We start from the raw sequence: 19,246 nt of genomic DNA, 5'->3' as shown, positions 1-19,246 counted from the left end.
ATCATCAAATTGCAGATGACACTTTGGTGTGATCTTGTGAAATGATGAATACAGAGTAGATGGTCCTTCACAGTAAAACATATTGAAATGCACCTGGTTAAAGTAAGTTGAAGTAAGTAAAGAACATGAGTGGTTATTTTTAACTTCAAGAATCCAATAACATGACTTCTTCCACCCAATATCTCAGCTAAGAGCAGACAGCACTTATTTCTGTCAACGGAGAGGGAGAACATTTGATGTATGTGGGAATATAGTTCTGCCAACGCAGATCGGGATCAATTATGGTCTCCCATCTGCTCTCCTTACCAGTACAAGGTTTGGCAGCTCAGAATGTAAGGGGGAGACAGTTAAGATATATACTGAAAACATATGTTTGATATATGAAGAACTGCACGCTTACAGTATACAAATGTACACGTACACATATTCGTGTTACATGAAAACAATACCAGAACAGAGAGAAACAGATGGCAAAGACAAAAGAAAATAAATAAATAATCAAATACAAACACAGACACGCGATGACGCAGACGGATACACACAAGTACGATTTCACCAACATGACATGACTGCCACACTCCACCCAGAGACTGACTGAAGTCAGTAACCTCTTTAAAATCTCTCACTAAGACCAAAAAGACATTTTCATCATGTCATTGTTTGTTATACCGTGTTAAAATTTTAATATCCACAAACCAAATTTCTATATTAATCATTATAATTTCTAGAAATGACAGATGAAGGAAGGAGGGAAAAACAAATGAATCCTGCAGCTAAAACTCACAAAGTCTCTCACCGGCAGTTATGTGGTCTTTATATGAGCGCCACTGACGAGAGATGGACACAACCTATTCTCTTCACCACAGGTTAGTACAACCATTTTGGGTTAATTATTTTCAGATTTCAAAATAAAGGTAATGTATTAAAAAATATATATTCTTTTATCTGCTGAAGGGACTCTGACTGACGGCTGAGCAAAAGCATAACCAGTAGTTCCTCATTCTGATCTGTCCAAAGCATAAGAGGACTCCATTAAAGTTGAACTGCAGTGAACGGTGTCCTCTTGCAGCAGAAAACAGAAATAATATTGCTCTATTCTGTATGAATATAGTTTTATTATTATCATGTAAAATCATGAAATAAGATCTTCCTGCCTTAAGGACCAACTAACTTGACAAGTCTCCCTTAATGGCCAAAAAAACAAGCCTTTCTAGCCTGGCAAGACGAGAAGAATCTGTGGAGCGCAGGATCATTTGCCACTGAGGTGAATCTCTCAGCAGCTGAACGTCAGGAGCCAATCACACAACCAGCATTTATGACTGAACAATAGTATCACTACAGCAAGCAATTAGCCGTCTCAGATTGCCCATTGAACAGTGGTGGTTCTGCTAAGACGGGTAATGCTCAGAGCAACAGTCGAGTAAGAGAGCAACAGCCTGAGCAACAGAGGACACGGTCCTGGTTGTCATTCATACAATAGCTTTGACAAGAATACATTTAGAGCACAAAATGTGTAAATTTATGAGCCCTGACATTTCTCCATTAATACGCTTTGATGTCCCTTCCTTTCTTGTTATATTGCTAGTATTTTTCATTCATGCTCTCTCAACACGTCAGCACGTCTTCACCTCCTCTCCTGCTCCCTCTGCTGAGTGTTGCAGACAGATAGAGGGCGTGAAGGGAGGGAGGAGGAGCTGAGAGAATGAATGGATCCTGAGAGACGAGGTGTAAAGCCGGGCCTGCACTCACAGATAGCCTCTCCTACACTACCCCAGATGACAGGCTATCACAAAGGGACATATGAAATATACGTAAGCCCATACATACAGTCAGATACACACAAACAGAAGCATACGATACATGAGGACCATGAGGAGGAAGATTCCAGTTTCAGTTAAACAAACATTTCTGGAGCAAAAGGGAGAAAAAAATAACACTCTGAGGGTAAAAATAAAAATCTTTGTTAAGCTGAAATGGATGAAGCCAAAACAGTGTTTGCTAAAGAGGGTCAGAGACTGAAGGTCAGTTAAAGTGGGGAAGAGAGAGAGGAGGCAACTGGGAAACATGTAGCTGTTAAATAAAAAAAAATAAGAAAATCAATCTGGTTTACAAGGTTTTTGTTAGGTACTTGCTGAAGCTGACCTTCAAACACATTAACAAGCAACCCTCGAGATTTATAGCTAAGATTGAGTCAGCTTTAACCTGCCTGCTGTTTAAGATCATTGGTCATTTATTAGTCATTTTCATTCAAGCATTTAATTTACTGTATGTTAACTTCACTTTGACTCTAAAAAATGGTTCTTGCACACAGAACTTAATCCAAGCCAATATGATTCCTTGCTTCCAGGGCAGTTTCACATCCAAGAGTGTTTCTACAACTAAACCTCCAATCCCCTCATGTAGGCTAGGCAAGAGTCCTAATGCTGAGCAATGGCAGGTGCCAACAGTAAAAGACCAAAGGCAGAAAAGACAAACTCCTATCACTCGAATGCCTTCTGTTGCTTCATTATACTTTTTTTCTCCTTTCCATCCCTCCCTGTCCACTCTGCTGTAGGCAAACACAGTGGCGCAGCGCTCCAACAAATTAGGATCAGCGTCACTCATTGGAAGTAATGTTATTACTGCGACCACGAGCCAAGAGCAGCTGTGTATATAATCACCACACCAAGGATCTGAACATGGAGAGACAGATATCCTATGGCTGGGTTAGGGGTGCATAACGGAGTGGCCATCGTTATCTCAGCTGTAAGAGACCTCGAAGAAAAAACCTGAGGATAAATGAGGAAACGTATTCACTGTGACTGGTTGTTCAATAAGAAAAAGACCAACACATAGCTTTCGCTGGGTTATGCATCATTTGTATAATGTATTTGAAGTATGTGCTAAAGAGGAGAGAAAGAAGATGAGCAACAGAGCCTGCATGTGCACATACAGACACATTGAATCAGCTTCCAAAACACACTTGTCAAGGACTCCCTGTTGTCTTTCACACATTAACGATATGGAAAGGTTTGCACTCCAGTCCTGCAAGAAATTGTTCCCTTTCTGCATCTGAAGAGGCTCTTTAATGGTGTTACGTCGGAGTGCAGTTTTTCATTTTGGACCCTGGACACCAGCGTGAACCCACAAGGGTGAAGTGTGAGACAACATCAGCAAATAGTATGTAGGTGTACTGCAGTAAAAGAATGGCCATTTACCTTTGATGAAAAGATTAACGCCTGCAGACTCCAGACTCCAGAAATGTATTCAAATAGACAACCGGGTCAGATCTTTGTCAGGTCAAAACATTTTTTACATTCTATCCATTCGTTGAAGACCCATATTGGCTGCTGTACACGTGCACACACACGAAGCCTATAAGAAATATGACGTGATGCTAAAAATATATAAAAGAAAGAGGAGGCCTAAACATATTTGAATGTACTATGAAATAAGTGGGTTCCACTAACACATTTTAATATTACAATATGGGATGAATCTCAATCACAACGTAAACCTGGTTTCTGCAAACACATCCTGCATCAAACCAGTTATGTTTAATATCACCAATTCCTACCACTTAGCGCGCATTAATCAAGGTGTGCAGACACAAATCTAGTAACAAAAAAAAGTTCATTTTACATGGAAATTATGTAGCTAACTCAACTCAACTTCCAAACCAATGAAATACAAATGTTCATTTGAATAATAATGCACAAGAATACAATGTGTGAGGCTTTCAGCTGGAGTTTTGTTCGTCAAAACAAAAAGAATGCCTGACGAATAGGCATTCAGCGGGGGGGGGGGGGTTGTGCTTGAGTGAGAATTTGCTCAAAAAGCAATGTTGGACACCTGCCGTCTCCACACTCGTCCACACACACAAGCACCATGCTCACACATTGCTTCACACAATCTAACTGTGTGCAGGGGTCTGGTTCAGCTGTACAGGCAAGCTGAGCAGAGCCTGGTGTGGAACTCATGCTGCTCCTAATCCCTTTCCTGCAGCTCACCTACTGTTTGTGTTCGAGGCACGCTAGTTCCCAGGGGTGCACCGTTTTTACCATGCCCACCCCTCTTTGTTGCTACACACGCTGCATGTGGTGGATGTAAGACTGGGGAGTAATTGGTGGTGGTGGTGGTATCTCTCTGCAACACACGCGCTGAGTTTGGCGCACAGAGGCGAGGCGACAGATCGCTGTGGCTGCCGTTTAAAGGATGGTCGCTGAAGGAAAGACGAGGAAAGACATATGAGCTGAAACTGTGGGATCAGAGTGGAGGAAAACGGACCAGATAAAACATTACAAGAAGGCAAGATGGTGGCATCAGTATCTTCTCTAGCCTAGGGGCTGGAACGGTACACTGGTGACTGTCGTAATTTATGGAAAATCTAGAGAAACCAGGGCAGTAAAAGAGAATGAAAAATGTTCACCTTCCCTTGAGGGAGAAATAAGAAGAGGGGGGTGAAGATAGTGGAAATGAAAAGGCAGAGGAAGTGAAAATGTGTGCGTTAGAAACATGCAAGTTAAGGTAAAAATGGGGGGAAACTAGGGGGGCAATAGAAAGCAAAAACTTAATAATTCAGCTGAGAAAGTTGTAACAGAAATATATAAATCTTGAAAACAAACATTCTCTTGTGACAACATATTTAAAACAGTTATTTGAATATTAACCTAGATTTAAGATTCTGCTTTCATGTTCTCATCAGGAGTTCCTTAAATGTTGCAGAGGGGGAACAAATGCTGGAGGAGAAAGGAGATGTGCTGGTATCATGCTGTGTGGTTCTAGCAGATCTGTTTTGACGATCATCTGTGTGTGTGTAGAAGTTAAAGGGAGAGCAACCACAGTGAGAGGAGCTATTTTTAAGTTTTGTTTGGCCATCATCTCTGCGATAGCATTTTGAGATGCTTGTCACAGTAGAGTTAATGTGCACTACAGCACTTTGGCATGAGGGCGCAATATTGCATGATAGTAGTGGTAACAGGTAACCACACATACAGTAACATTAACTTGCACTCTGGCTGTTTGTTGTTTGAAAGTTTGAAAATACAGTATGGGTGTTCACACAGCCCTGAGCCATCTAACCAAAGATACAGGGGTATTTTAGTCCACTGTCTACACTCACGGCACATGTAAACAAACATTTTACAGACTTCATTAGCTGCTAAATCATGCAGCCGCTTTAACACAAACTCCTCATTTTACTAGTCAGTGAGTTCTACTCAGCCTGTGAAAACAGCTGTGTGATGTCTTCTGTGGCTCTGGAGGAGCTTTGTCTCATCAGAAAATCACCAAATAAGTCATCAGGGTTGTTTCTGTTCGGGCACAGAGGGTAAACAACCAACATGCTGACTTGAATCAACAGATCTGTGCCACATGTAAACAAATGACCACAAGTGCCAACAGCATTGTAAACAATACAGACTAATAAACCCATATCTCACATATGGAAATGCACTGTAATGTTCCTTCCAACGCTTAATAGTTGGAATAAGATTAAATTAAAGTCAACCACAACATCTCCACTGCTTGCTCCGGTTTGATTATCAGCATTTGTGGAGCTTGAATCAGGGACTAATCATGAACAAGTAAATAAGTGGAAGTAAATGAGCATATGCACATACTTAGACAGGTGCTCTATGACTTTAGATACAGCAGTGATACAGTTTAGGGCAAAGCAACTGAGAGGGAAGCAATGAGTACACTGCTTGTTTGAATACAGTATACATTTTGTCTATTTGATGAGTTTCTAAATGAAGACTAAAATCCCTTGAAAATGTATACAGACACTTTATCATTTTGTTGTTCCTAATTGTTCTTCAGGGAACAGTATGTCAAAGTAAAGTTTGGAAAGTCTCTAACATGATGGAGAGTGTCTCTTTAAAAAAGCTTCAGCCAACAGGGGACACGGATGTGAGATTTGTACACAGCATCCCCAGACATCCTGGTGGTGTCATCTCCTTGAAAGGGGGTCTGTTTTCGGACCGTGGGGGGTGCTACTCTACATGCTAATGATCACTTAAAAAAGACTAGAGAACATAAAAATGATAGGATACAACTTGATTGTTTTGAGTCATCAAATCATGTAAATTACTTTAATTCTTATGTGCCAAGAGATAATGTGGTACCCCTGCTTTGGAAATCTCTGCTTCTTGCCAGAGCTTTTTCTGTTTTTTTTTACTATACTAGTAAAATTGCTGGTTAAACTGAAAGCCATGTGTGAGAATGCAGAGCTCTTGTATTAAAACTCTGGTGCCCATTTGGCTCATTTAGGCGTATGTCTTCTAGCTGTCACTCTTTGGTGGTGTGACAACAATGTAGGCCAAACACAGGATTTTGTCATGGTAGATATGTGATTTTAGCATGAATACAAAAGCTAAAAACTACTGTTAAATCCATCTTCTGATGGTACGAGGAATGTATATTCAAGACGCTTTGGTAAACATGGTAACGAATATGTGTGTCAGCACGCGAGTGCAAGAAGTTTCCGTGATCAATCAGAACGTGAAAAGCAGTTAAAACAGCAGCGTGTGCTTGTAGCCGTTCGTTCATTTTGCATTTAGAAAGAGAAATATCCATCAGGTGATTTCTATTGCTTACAGAGCGTCAGTCAAGAAAGTGAAAGACATTCAAACCAAACAGAAAGCATTAAGAACAATGCATTGCCATCAAAACAGACGGTCATAACAGGCGCTCCAAACAAGATAGTAAGATACAGTCTGTACAAGCTACAATGCATGAAATGAATGCACAGAATCCCACAGCAGAAGTCACATTGCGTTACAAACTGACACAGGATGGGGTTAAAGGTACGGTCATGAGCGGGATCACGTCTTTTAAGGGTTTATGTTATCATTTGTTTTACACACATGACATGAATATTATCACGCACAATAGGTTTTGATGACCTTGTGCTACATACACATGTATGGCGGAAGGGATGTTACTCCCTATTGGCTTCTTTTTTTCGTCAGTGATTTTATTTCAACAGCCAAAGGTTTTGGCTCACATTTGTTAAGTCAGCAATAGCAGTAAGACCATCTGCAAAATTTATGACAGGGTCATTTCAGCTCATTCATTAAACTACATCATGATTACATGATTAGCTCAGCTGAATTACATTACCGCTGTGTTGTCAGCCATGTCCCAGGTGAATGCCGGTGACTATCAACATGTTAATATTTGATGTCATGTTACATATTTAACACCGACATGATTGGCCATGCATGGTAGCACAATGGATCATGAACTGCCGGGAAGACAAAGAAAGCCCAGCCGAAAAATGAGATTTGGAGCCCAGCCTTGAAATAGATGCATGATAAATCATACTTATACATTTTAACTTTTTACTAATTCATATGTCCTTTGTATGGAAGCTGTAGTTTCAACATACAGGAATAGGAAACTATTCCTTGTTCCTATTTAATCTTACATATGAGTTTTATAAATATGGTTGTACAATTTCTACTATCAATTGTTTGCTGATGTTGTGCTGTAAATCACTCAAAATTGCAACCTGTGTGTTTGGAACTGAACCTTTCACATGTTCACACTCATGTGAGTCCCTTGACATACAAAAGGGATCAGATACAGGGAACAGGAGGTCCTCACCCTGCCATGACGATGAAGAAATCCAGTCGGTTCCACGTGTCCCCGAGGTAACAGCGTCGGCCAAAGATTCCCAGGGCCACCATCTTTATAACCATCTCCAGGGCGAAGAAGATGTAGATGAATGCGTCAAAGGCCTGACAGAAAGACATAAGGAGACAAAGAGACAAGGTGTCAATAATGACAACGGAAGGGAATGTAATTTTTCAGTGTTCTGGGCACCACAAACAGACATCCATTCATGTCCATCAGAGGAGGAGACAGAAATATCAGAGATGGACATCTATAAACCTTAGCAGGCAAAAGTGAAACTAACTAACTAGCTGGCTTAAAACGAGTGGAAACAAATTATTTTATGATTTGGGTGAACCAACCCTTTCTGTTACTAGTTGATGAGGACGAGGTAAAACTGCAGCTCCCGATCTGAAGGTTGAGACACCACACAAAGTTACGAGATGTGTTTCAGGAAAGAAAAAACTAAATTCTGCTTAACAGAATTATATTTTTGACTTTTCTATAATAATTTATTTGATTTTCTGAAATGACAGATTTACCATACATTATTATCTTTTGTCTGAGAGAGGAAAATCACTTGTGGAGGGAGCAGCTCACAACTCACTGACATGCAACTTGTGACAAGAGACAAGACGTTCCTTTGTATATTATATATTCATTTAGACAAATCTTTAATCTATCCGGCACCAGGATACTTATAAAAGGAATGGGAGCCAAGACAACTTTCAGTAATCTCCCTTCCCTCCCCTTCTTTCCTCACCCCAGGCTTTTCTCAATCGTCGTCCTCCCCCTTTCCTTCCACACTCCCTGCCAATCTCTTACTTCCGTCTCTCTTCCTAAAACTGTTTCATTCGTCTTCTTTTTTCTCTCATTCCTTGACAATTTAATATCTCAATCTCTCTCTCCTAACCTCGTTCTCTCTATTAAACCTCTAATTTTTCTCCTCCCTCCTTACCTCACCCACCCCCCCCCCCCCCCTTCTCCCCAGTTGAGCAGTTTGCCCTAAACGGTGGGGTAATGGAAAATAATTTGTTTGAGCAGTAATCAGAGATAAGCCCCACATCGACATCCCCCACCTCACTCGCAGCTTTAATCAAGCATCTAATTAAAAGAAGAGGGGGAAAAAATCCACATAAATCAAAGATCTCAGCTTGGTAATGCGTGTTATTGCTGTTGTGAGCAAAAAGCCTAGATTAGCTGGTGTTCTTTTCTGTGTATACAGGGGGATTAGAGATGAACTGACGCGCTTGGCATTGCCTGTAATTTGATTTTCAGAGGGAAGTACTGTAGGCAACATGATCTGAATCGTAACCACTGATGTGAATCTTTGTTTTGTCACTAGCTCACTGCAGAAAATAAGCCTCCTACTCAGCAGTCCTGGAGGAGTGTAGAGGCGCTAGACCGGCCTACTAATGTGGAGGAACAATCAAAGTTAGCAACCTTGACCTTTGTCAAATCGGAAAGATGGACGAGGTGCCGCGTTTCGTAAAGTTCGCTGAACCAAAGCGGACCAAAGTCCACCAAATGTCAAAAACATTCCTCCTCTGACATTTCCACTGCGCTCTTTCTTACACATCTCACTCTACTTTGCTTTTTTCTTCCGTCTTCTTGTCTCTTTTTTTCTTTGACGTCTCTTTGTCTCCAAACACCTGTCGTTATCCATCTCTCTCTTCTTATATCTTGTTTGGCACTCTCTTTCACTTTTGCTTTCAACCTTTTCATAGAAACTTGTGATGAGGGTGTATATTTATATGAGTGTATTTTATTGTGTGTTGTAAAATAGCCCAATTCATACTTTTTCCATAAACACATCATAGAAACAAACAGCACCAGTCTACAACCATGCTTGCACATTGAGCAGAATGCTAACATCAGCATGCTAACATGTTCTCAATGACAATGCTAACTTGCTGATGTTTAGCTGGTATAATGTTTACCATGTTCACCATCTTACTTTAGAGTTTTAGCAGGCTAACATTTGCTAATTAGCACTAAACACAACTGAGGCTGATGGGAATGTGATTAGTTCGGCAGGTATTTGGTCACAGACTAAAGTATTGGACAAATGAAAGGTTTGACCAGTATGCTCAGTCTGAAAATATTTAATAAGCATCCTTTACATATTTTCTTTTAAGACTTGTGACCAAGTATGTGCTGAACAGGACACAATGGTGAATGGAAACATTCTTCTTTTATTTTACATGAACATGACCTGAGGAAGACCACTGAGGTCCAAATTTTGCCCTGTCCATAGAGTACAAATGAAGCTCAGCGAATTCATCATTCATGGGTCCTATAAAGCTTTCAGAGGTGGTTTTAGTCTGTCTCATGAATTGAAAATGAAAAGGTTCCTAGGGAATAAAGATTCCTACAGTACAGTATTATAGAATCATGACCTGTGGGGAGAGGAAGCCTGTTCAAAATGCATTATACTATTTCAGGAATGCCTCTATGTCATCGTGAAGGCTTTTTGTTAATTGCTAAAATAGATGACTTGACACAAATCTGTCAGTTATCAGTTATTGCTTCAAGGTAGGATTCGGACGGGGAGGAGAGGGAAGGGAAAACATGCCATTTAATGTTTTATTAGCCATATACTGCACATTACTACACAATGCTGTCACGAATATATCTGTTTAATAGCAAAACAATATTATATAAGAAAGAAAATGTTTTAAAACAATTTAGCTTTGAAGGCTCCAAACTTTTCACACATTCAATCCAACTCAGAAAGTGATCCAATCAAAGAATGCTGCTATCAAAAAAACACACTTCAGGACAAAAGTGTATCAGCCTTGGTAGACTTGTGTCCAAGCTCAAGCACTCATTTTTATTTGTCATTTGTCATGAAGGACATTTTTTACCTGCACTTCTCTTTCTGAGGGCTAGTCATTGTTTTTCTTACATTTCCTATTCAGTGAGATGAAAACACTGTTGTCTCTACACAACAACTTCAAAGATTCTCACTCATGCAGGTCATAGGATAGCTAGAAGGAAGTCAAATGATGAAATGAAATTTCTGTTTGGTCTTGAAGATGTTTCAACACACATCCAAGAGGCGGTAGAACTGGATAAAGCCTCTAAAGTCTTTGGGACCAAAATACAATTTAAGTTGCCTTTCAGCTGACTCTTACAGAACACACTAAGATGCACAGATTGTCGAGAATCTGGAGTTATCAACCAAAACATCTTTTCCCATTTCCTCTACTCGTCCATCCATCTGCAAGCGTATACTAACTGACCAAAAAACTAGCTAAGCTTCCAGAGGTCTTTAAGTCCACATTTGTTAGAGCTTATAGATTGCGCGGGTGAGGCACCATTGAAATCATGGTATTGAACAACGGATTTTCTGAGAGGAGAGTATTGACTCTTGCGCTGTAGCCCACTAAATCCATGCTGATATTGAATAGGGTCTATAGATACTTCGAGGAGAAATTCTATTAGGTCCAACTCTCCAGCCACCTCCCCCAGGGAGCCAAATCAATCTGCTGTGTGTGTTGGCTGTTATATGATGAGTGTGGGGCCTTGTGTGTGTGTTTGTGTGAGAATGTGAAAAACAGGACGCCGGGGTGATTCAACAAACGCTTCACACTGACAGACCGAAGACATACGTGCACACGCTCGCGCACAGATGTTACACCCACTCAGGCCGCCTTTGACATAAGTAAGAAGGGATTCTGCGTCTTGCCAGATGACGAGGGAAGCTGCTGAGGTGCCGTACGTGAGAAAGTCATGCTCGCTGCACCATAAAGACCACATGCTAGCAGTGAGTCACTGCTAACTGAGGAGTTACAGGCCCCAGCATGGGAGGGAGGACTGAAGAGAGGACGGGAGGGAGGGTGTGTGTGCATGTGAATTAGTGTGTTCCTAATGTGTCAAGGAATACATGGATACATGCGCACACTTCCTAGAACCACAGTCTTTGCTCGCTGCTTCTAGGAATGTGAGGGCATGTATGTGCCTGTTCCTACACATGTTGTTGCACACAGCTGTCTTTGTGTGCTCATATGAATTCAGTACATCTGCTTTTGTGGGGGCTATATATAAAATATGTATGGCTGAGTATAAGTGTGCATGTGTGCAGATTTGTTAACGCTTGTTTGTAAGTGTGCAAGTGCTTTTCTGCCGAATGAATGTATCTATGTAGAGCATCTTTTCAAATATATAAATAAAAAAGTAAACTTTATTTATAGAGTAGTTACAAAGTGCTTCAGAGCAGAGAAAAACAGTCAACAAAGTCTTTAGCCACGCTAATGGCTCTGTGAAGCTGTAATGCTCATTGTAAAGAAGGCCAAATTGTAAGATAAATAAAAGTTAAGGTCCAAAGTTTTGGATCCATGGCAGTTATGGTGAAATAAATGTAAATATTAGCCAGAGGGGGATGTTTGCCGTAAATATCAATAAAAGATAATGGTGTTAGCTGCGGTACAAGTCCCTCTTCATTGGTTGAACAGCATTACCTGTTCAAATAAAAACTTGAGTGGAATAAGATACTACAGCACAAGTCCTGGGAGAGGTGATCCAGCTGTGCAGCAGTCATTACTGACAGAGATGTCACTACTGAGGGCAGGACGTCTCATTTCCCAAAATGCGTGTTTTACCAATTCCTCCTTTTTTGCATCTCTTCCTTAAACAGAAGGGACTAAGACACAATTAAGATAAATGCGGAGACAATTAGGACAACGGGATAATCCAAAAAAGAGATCATAACGAAGCAGCAACACCTCCCCTTGACTGTAGTTGTGCGCAGCGACACAATACCTCCAAGTAAATGGGACATTCTGATGTTAAGCAAAAGAAAAAGAGTCAGGGGATTAGCAAATTCATTAGGACTCATCGTCTGGGGACCGATGCACGGCAATCCAACCAATAGCTGTTGAGATATTTCACACACGGGACCAAAGTGGTGGACCCACAGACTGACAGTGTAAAAACATCAACACAAAACTGCACAAACCACAAAATAGCACCATCAAGAGGAATCCCCAGAGAACTGAGGTTTACGATGCTTTTTTGAAAAAGTGTGCACGCTGCCATTTGGCTTCTGCAACATTTTGTGGGAGGCTGCTCGAAATCTGAGGGGTAACAATGGCATGATCACAGTATGATCACAAAACGTGTGCATGCTTGTATGTGTGTGTTTGTGCGTACCTGTAGAATCTGGCATCTGTCTGAGGAGCAGTCGATGTTCTCACAGGGCTGGTACATTCCCAGGGTCACGCAGTTCAACAAAATCACCATAATACTCACACGTTCGAACCACGTGGAGACACAGACTGTTAAGGAGAACAGCTCATCGAGTGACACAGAACAGGATGCAATCTGAGAGGACGAAGAACCGGTGACTTCTCATAATTACCTCAGTGATGAATGATGACAAATAGGTGTGGGTTTGACTGCCACTCACTGCACATGCCTAAATTAAATAATGATGACAGAAAGTGGTAAGAATGAACGAAAACTGCAGTGATACTTCAGTGCAGGAGGAACTCCAAATAACAGCTAGTATCATAGTATTTGTACCTTTTTAACTGTGAAGGCTTCATCTTCTGTTGTCACTCCTGCAGGCCTCCTCCTCACCAGGACTCTTGATGACAGGCCCTCAAAGTTATCGCTATTGTAAAACTGCAGTGACTGTAACAGAACTAGAGGAAGGAAAGGTGAACCCTGCAGGGTCCAATTCAGTCACAAAATGTCATAGTTTTAGAGTACGGCTTTGACTTTAAGGGCCTGCCATCATTTTTTTTGGCCCACTAGTGTCTAAATGTTTCGGTTAAAGTGCAGGCCTTAAGAGCAGTTATAACAGAGGATGTATTGTTCGCAGCAGCAATGAATAATATGTGTGATGTTTATGATGTGTACACTATTAAACTAGCAATTTCCCATTTAGCTGTATTACTCCCCCGACACTCACACATACACCCCCAAAGAAATCCAAATTATAAAGCTAAACAAGCTCTGATAGATGCTTGGTACATTTCACAGAATTGAATTCTACCACCATCTATGGCCAGTGTGCAGCAAGGCACTGAAACCCTACTTGTCCAGTGGTCCCTGTGAAGATCATCCCATTTTACTCAAAATGACTAGAGAAAGTGTGACAACAACGAGCAGAACAAATGTCACCACAATATCTGTGGTGTTGCCAAATGTTTAGAGAGTACCACGGCATTAACGACACTTGTTTAGAGGAAAGGTTAACGGAGCGAGCAGAACATGCAAAACCAAGCTGCATGCCAGAGAAAACCGACAGAAACAAAGCAGCAGAGTGTGACGGAGCGATTCAATATGCATTTTCTGCGTGTTGAGGGAGGGAGCGCACTGCTTGGCTAACAAGCGTGTGAAGGAGGATGTGCTGTAATAGCCCAGGAGGTCCAATCCCTCCCCGAGGCTATACAGCACAGGATGCTGAAATGCTACCCCAGCAGCCTGCAACACAGGACGGGCAAGAGTTAAGAAACAGAATAATGGGGAAGGTGTTCTTCTCTGAGCATACTACGCTGCAGGTTTGAACAGACAGAGCTCCCAGAAAAGATTCAATTCTCAACATGTTTGTCTTGGCCCTGGCTGAACTCTTCTAGAAAGACATGGGCTACTGTAGATATCACAGCAGGGATAAAGATAGGCTGTGAGTGGGCAAAACACATGCATACACATACAGACAGACAGAGCCTCGCACACATGAACGCAAACACCCACTCATCAACACACATATGGAGAAAAGTACACATACGCAGATATGCACGTGCAAACCAACCAACAATGTTCAAAAACATAAACGCTCACACTCACCCACCCACACATGAGCACACATTCACACACACACACACACACACCCTCACTTATGTGCATTAAGTCTCACATTAAATCAAACATGAAATCAATGCGTGTCAGCTGATGGGGATCATTTAAAGAGAAATATTCAGCACTGCAGGGGGGGTGTTTAATATTGATGTCCTGCAGGCTGATAGCTGTAAAGAAGACGTGTAAAACAAGGTAAAGAGGCAACATTTGTCATTTAACACTCGTCCGGCCGACATCACACATGATGATTAATACACTGTAAGGTCCAATTTTAATTGGGTTATTCCTTTTAAATATTGCTTATAAATACACTGTGGGGGTGACAAACATGCATACACAAACAATTGCACACCTATTTACGTGCGCACACCGCTATCTTTCATTTACATTACTAATATGGAAAACACCAAAACTGAAGATGCACATAAGTGTTGCAAGTAGTGTGTACAAATATCACTGGCTTTGGTCATTTGTAGAAACTGGAATAACAAGATCTATGGAATTCATCAAACTCTTTATGTGTTAATTAGTTGAAATAATTAAGTCTCAATTAAATCTTTTAGGGAACGGTCACTGTCAGTAAACTACTGTCACTGAAACTCAACACTTCCTGTGTATGTTTCAAAATAAAAAGCCTACCAGGAACATGAGCAGTTATGCTCGTTGAGCCAGTTTAAGGGTTTTGTTGGGAAGCATCTGTGCTGGAAGTGTTTTCATTGACAGTAGCTTAACAGCATTTGAAATGCAGAAATGGAAACATCTGGGAGAAAAAATAGTGAATGAAAATAATTCAGTTTCAGTTAGGAGAACTCAGTATGACATGTCTGCTGTACAGATGGAACTAGCGTTGTGGAAATATACACTGTGTCCTGAAAATAATCAAGATGAAAGGTAAAATGAAGGACGTTTTGAGTTTACATCATGAGCAAATATATGCTTATAAAACAGAGGAAATTGTAAGTAAAGGCTGACTGCTATTATTTATGAATTTAAGGTAGTTTGATTTGAAGTTTAGACGCATTTTTTTTTTTATGTGCATTGATTACCTTAATAAGATATTAAAACGCAGATGTTGAGTTTTAGTTTTGTCTTGAATTAGATGAGTTTTGCTTGCTCATGTCTTAAGCGTATATGACGTGGGTCGCTGTTCGTTTTGGAAATCGAATTATGATTATTTTTTTCACTTATATGTAATGAAATAAATTTTCCACTGACAAATTTTACAGATATTCAAATGATGTCGTCATTGCACAGGCAGGCACGTACTGCAGGTTAACACACATACACACGTCTGCCACTTCAGCTATTTCTTGTAGCTGGCCCTTCCTAATGAGGACAGAGATATCATCCGCAGTTGTCACCGAGCTCGGGGTGGGACCCTCCAGGCAGCGCCTGTGAACACACCACCTAAAAAGCGCAGCCTTTCCAGGCAGATGCACGCTTTAATGTGAATAGCATGGCTAGATAAAACTGCTGGTCAGCACTTTCTTATTTCCCCACTCTAAGGAACGATGACAGGCCTTTGGGCTAATGCTATACGGATTATCTTGGGGTTATTTCACAGCGTCTGTGAGTTTCCAGATTGCCCAGCTTCTCATGCAGGCGGCCTATACATGAGCTGCCTTTAACAAGGTGCAACTGTCTGTCTGTCTCTCTCTCCATTTCTGAAAAATGAGTCAATTAGTGTAGGTGCCTTGGAGGCTCTGTATCTTTTTTTCTCCCTCACACAGACACATGCACACATATTGCACATTAACACTGCAACTGGAAGGAGAAAGAGGTGGAATTCAAAGCACAAAGCTCTATTACAGACAGGGTGTTCGAAGACGATTAACTCAGAAATTGTTTCATAGAACTGTTTCACCTCCAGAATTTTTTAACCTTCTTTTTTTTTTGGAAGTATGCTGTTTTTCAGCATGCTCTTCTTCACATTCATCCAGCAGCTGTCACTCATTACTGGAAGCTGCCGGGAACACCTACAGTATTTCAATGTGGGGCACTGAGCGGCTCCATTAAATAGCTGGAAGCACATTTTGACTGATGGGGCTTTTCTGTGTCAAAAAGTATAGTATTTAGGGTTTCCCCCAATAGATGTCCTGTCATTGACAAGGTGAAAAGCTTCTAAAAGAGCAATGTTGGGACACATAAACCCTCCAATTAAATCAATATTAATCGATGATATATATATATATATATATATATATATATATATCACAATTACTTGCACTATGTCATCAACCTCTAAAAATTGTGAAAAACGGCCATCACAGTCTCTGAAAGCCAAAGTTGCCGTCTAAGAATTTAGTTCGACCAACACTCAAAACCCCAAAGAGATTCAATTTACAGAGATATACGGAAAAATAGAGGCGTTTTTCGATTAATAAATTGTTAAACAATCTTCTGACGATTGACTAACTGAAACATTTTACATTCATTCTGGCACGCCGTGATTTTCCTGGCAACCCAAGGTCCACACCTGCAGAGAAAAGGTACGACAAAGTTTGATCCAAAGCTCCAGGAGCAGATTCAGTTACATCCTACAGCTGGCAGGAAACAAATCCAAGATTTTAAAAGGCCAGATAAAATTCAGTGGCACTGGAGACCATTACCCAAAAGATTTGGATGTGCCGAAAGCATCAGCGTGACAGAGCTGGAAAGAGCTGGGAGGCTGAAAGTGTGTGGCAGCGGGGGCTAAATGAATTCTTAATACCTCACTGCATGGCGTCACTCTTTCTACCCCTTTCTCAATGTCTCTTTGCCATCTCTCTCTCTCGCCTTCCCTGTCTTGTTTTCATTGTATCCAAAGAGACACGCAGGAGGCAAACGACCTCCGGTTTCCATGGCAACCAATCGACTATTAAATGAAGTAAATAGTCACAAAGAGAGGGGAGAAGGACAGAGAGAGAGAGAGAAAGATGAAGAGAGAGAGGGAGATGGGTGGGGGGGGGGTATTTTGGTTTGGGGCTTTGGTGTCCTTAAGTGAGACCCTATCATGTCATGAGGCATCACTGCGCAAATGTTTACTGCTAATGGTACAGGAGGAGCTCTATTTGTGATTTAAGATAGAGACATTGCATTAAGAGAATATGATGATCAGCCACAGAAACCTCAGTGCCTCAGATTCTGGTGTGGAGTTTCAAACAGCAGACCAGTTCAAATATCTTCTAAAGAAACATGAGAAATGCTCTTTTACGTTCCTTCAACAACAGTTTGAAAGTATTAGTTCAACTTTTAAGGAAATACTTTACATGCGATAAGCAGATCAAAGCAGATTAAAAGCAATGACAAACTAGTTTCTAAGTTTCATAAACTGGTGTAACTATGTGAATTTGTTATTTTAAGACAACACTTCCCACAAAGCCACAAGAGAATGATAAGAGACAATATCAGCACTTCACAGCCAATTCAGCTTTCTGACTGATTTGAGTTCACATTCGTTTTAAAGGACAGTATGTATGACAGTATGGGCGTGTCCAGAGAGTGGCCTGAACACGTCTGTGCTGTTTTGCAAAAGGAATGTCACCTGGATTGCTTAGTGAGCATAAAACTTTACCTGCTAATTGATTTCCTTTGATCGAAAAGCAACAGCTTGCCGAAAAGTTTAGACTGTGCTGCTCTCAGCACATTCAACATACAGCCATACAGCCATTTATTCTAACAACATTTACTGCTTTGGTCTTCCTTTTTTGTTCTCTTTACGCATTTATCTCTATCTATCTATCTTTCAGTTGCCCCCCCCCCCCCCCTCTCCATCTTCCCCTCCATCACTTAATGTTCAGAGAGGCTGGCAGGTCTTTTTCTTTCCTGGAATTTTCCATCAGGGGTTCTTCGATCCAGTACAGCTAACTGGATAAAGGGAGGACGAAGTGTGTGTGTGTGTGTGTGTGTGTGTGTGTGGGGGGGTGATAGTGTGTGTGTGTGTTGGACAGCAGGAGTAAATGCCATGGGATATCACACGGCAATGCTTCACAGCATCTCATGTCAGCTCCTCTTTTCCCTAAGCTGTCAGGTCAGAAGAGTCCACACACACACACACACACTCAGAAACACTCAGACACATGGATGGTAAAGGTTATGTGGATAATTGTCAGGATGACAGTAACAAAATAAGCTATCACTTGTCCTATGTATTACTCATTGCTCCCCAGCCTGCTGCCTTCAGGGCTCTCAAAGACTAATTTCTGACTTTTGTCTTCACTCTTAATTAGATTGATGATGTTTTATTAAAGGTGTGATATGAAGCTTTTAATCTATGAATCACTGCAAATTTTTTACAATAATAACAATGAACAAATAAGACCATCGCTCACAAGATTGGTAGCTTCTAACTAGTCTGGCTAATGCTAGTCTTGCATAGCCAGACCTATCTCAACACCAGGATGCAGCAACGGTGCACTTGCAAAATAGTGTCGGGGGGGAACTTGTTTTGGAGGAACATTTGCACGTGGGGAGGCGAGCCCTGGCATTAAAATGGCGAAACACCAACAAATGAATGTTAACATATCTTGTCAGAAAGCTCAATTGTGTGCTGTTATTGTCACTTATCATTCTCTTATGGTTTTGTGGGAAGTTTTGTCTCAATCTTCACAAATACAGTGCTTCACAGGAGACCATTTCCAATTTTTTTGGAAGGCCAGTACACATGATGAGAATTTAATGTTATTTTATGATTCTGGAGTCCTGAAACTGCTACCAGGTCTCAAACTCTTTCACTGGCTTTCCTAACTGTGACAGATCCTCAAAAAGACTATCCGATCAAATAAATGATGACGTTTCAGTCATATAAAACATTTTTCTTTTAAGAATTACTCAACTTTCCACCTCCTCAATCTCTGACTTCTCT

General features: G+C 41.0%; 1 protein-coding gene across 1 annotated transcript in view; it reads right to left on the bottom strand.

Moving 5' to 3' along the window:
* Positions 1–19,246, bottom strand: part of LOC139300060 (voltage-dependent T-type calcium channel subunit alpha-1I-like) — a 144,763-nt gene that overhangs the window by 109,745 nt on the left and 15,772 nt on the right. The window contains exons 2-3 of the mRNA XM_070923041.1: positions 12,751–12,862; positions 7,588–7,721 (exon numbers count right to left, since the gene is read on the bottom strand). Of these exons, the coding sequence (XP_070779142.1) occupies positions 7,588–7,721; positions 12,751–12,862 (246 nt within the window). The remainder of the gene's footprint in view (positions 1–7,587; positions 7,722–12,750; positions 12,863–19,246) is intronic.

The sequence above is a fragment of the Enoplosus armatus genome, chromosome 2 (assembly GCF_043641665.1).
Source record: "Enoplosus armatus isolate fEnoArm2 chromosome 2, fEnoArm2.hap1, whole genome shotgun sequence".
NCBI classification, from domain to species: domain Eukaryota; kingdom Metazoa; phylum Chordata; class Actinopteri; order Centrarchiformes; family Enoplosidae; genus Enoplosus; species Enoplosus armatus.
Note: the sequence above shows the minus strand (reverse complement) of the source record. Positions and strands in the feature narration are given on the sequence as shown.